The sequence below is a fragment of the Manacus vitellinus genome, unplaced genomic scaffold (genome assembly GCF_001715985.3).
Source record: "Manacus vitellinus isolate BGI_N305 unplaced genomic scaffold, ASM171598v3 scaffold_176_pilon, whole genome shotgun sequence".
NCBI lineage: Eukaryota > Metazoa > Chordata > Aves > Passeriformes > Pipridae > Manacus > Manacus vitellinus.
The window spans coordinates 71431-72797 of NW_021939232.1; the positions used below are offsets into that span (position 1 = coordinate 71431).

At 66.3% G+C, this 1367-nt stretch overlaps 1 protein-coding gene across 1 annotated transcript; it reads left to right on the forward strand.

Moving 5' to 3' along the window:
• The first annotated feature begins 149 nt into the window (after window positions 1-149).
• Window positions 150-808, forward strand: LOC115307321 (ATP-dependent 6-phosphofructokinase, muscle type-like). Its single transcript, XM_029958868.1, has 3 exons — window positions 150-401; window positions 484-609; window positions 740-808. The coding sequence occupies exons 1-3, from the start codon at window positions 198-200 to the stop codon at window positions 806-808; spliced, it is 399 nt and encodes a 132-aa protein (XP_029814728.1). The 5' UTR covers window positions 150-197.
• The last annotated feature ends 559 nt before the right edge of the window (window positions 809-1367 follow it).

Genomic DNA, 1367 nt, shown 5'->3' on the forward strand with positions numbered 1-1367 from the left:
GTCTGTGGGATCCCATCCATGCCCATCGCTGTCCGGGGGATCCGATCCATGCCCATCCCTGTCTGCGGGATCTGATCCATGCCCATCCCTGTCTGTGGGATCCCATCCATGCCCATCCCTGTCTGTGGGATCCCATCCATGCCCATCCCTGTCCGGGGATCTGATCCATGCCCATCCCTGTCTGTGGGATATGATCCATGCCCATCCCTGTCTGGAGGATCCCATCCATGCCCATCCCTGTCCGGGGGATCCGATCCGTGCCCATCCCTGTCCGGGGGATCAGACCCAGGCCCATCCCTGCCTTGCAGCTGGTGGTGAAGCGCCTGGGCTACGACACCCGGGTCACCATCCTGGGCCACGTCCAGCGCGGTGGGACCCCCTCGGCCTTCGACCGCATCCTGGTAGGCAGCTCCCCCCGTCCCACCCCGAGCCCGGCGGGCAGGGGGGGCCGGGGTGGTGAGACCCCCTCCCCTGTGCCCACAGGGCAGCAGGATGGGGGTGGAGGCCGTCATGGCCCTGCTGGAGGCGACCCCCGAGACCCCCGCCTGTGTGGTGAGCCTGTCGGGCAACCAGGCCGTGCGCCTGCCCCTCATGGAGTGCGTGCAGGTGGTGAGTAGGGGGGGACATGGGACCCCCGGGACACCCCCGGGACACCCCCAGGACACCCCTGGGACACCCCTGAGTGCCCAGGCCGGGCCCACCCTGCACAATCCCACCCACCTGTGCTCTCCCCGCCCAGACCAAGGACGTGACGAAGGCCATGAACGAGGGGCGCTTCGAGGAGGCCTTGAAGCTGCGGGGCCGGTGAGGGTCTGCGACCTGTCCCCGTGGGGACCCCCGGGGCCTGGGGCACCCCCATGGTCACACCATGGCTCTGATCACCTCCATGGTCACCCCCATGGCTTTGGTCACCCCCACGGTCACCCCCATGGTCACACCGTGGCTCTGGTCACTCCCATGGCTTTGGTCACCCCATGGTCACCCCCATGGTCACCCCATGGCTCTGGTCACCCCCATGGCTTTGGTCACCCCATGGTCACCCCCATGGTCACACCATGACTCTAGTCACTCCCTTAGCTATGGTCACCCCCATGGTCACCCCCATGGTCACCCCCATGGCTCTGGTCACCCCCATCCTGCCACCCCCATGGCTCTGGTCACCCCTATGGCTCTGGTCACCTCCATGGTCACCCCCATGGCTCTAGTCACCTCCATGGTCACCTCCATGGTCACCCCTTGGTCACCTCCATTGATCTGGTCATCCAGTGGTCACTCCCATGGCTTTGGTCACCCCATGGTAACCCCCATGGTCACCCCATGGCTCTGGTCACCCCATGGCTCTGGTCACCCCCATGGTCACCCCCATG

What these genes read in the sequence shown, in the direction of transcription:
- LOC115307321 (XM_029958868.1), top strand. Translation starts at nt 198, where the DNA reads ATGCCCATCCCTGTCTGGAGGATCCCATCCATGCCCATCCCTGTCCGG. An exon ending in CGGCCTTCGACCGCATCCTG is followed by an intron (nt 402 to 483) that starts GTAGGCAGCTCC and finishes CTGTGCCCACAG; the next exon opens with GGCAGCAGGATGGGGGTGGA. An exon ending in TCATGGAGTGCGTGCAGGTG is followed by an intron (nt 610 to 739) that starts GTGAGTAGGGGG and finishes CTCCCCGCCCAG; the next exon opens with ACCAAGGACGTGACGAAGGC.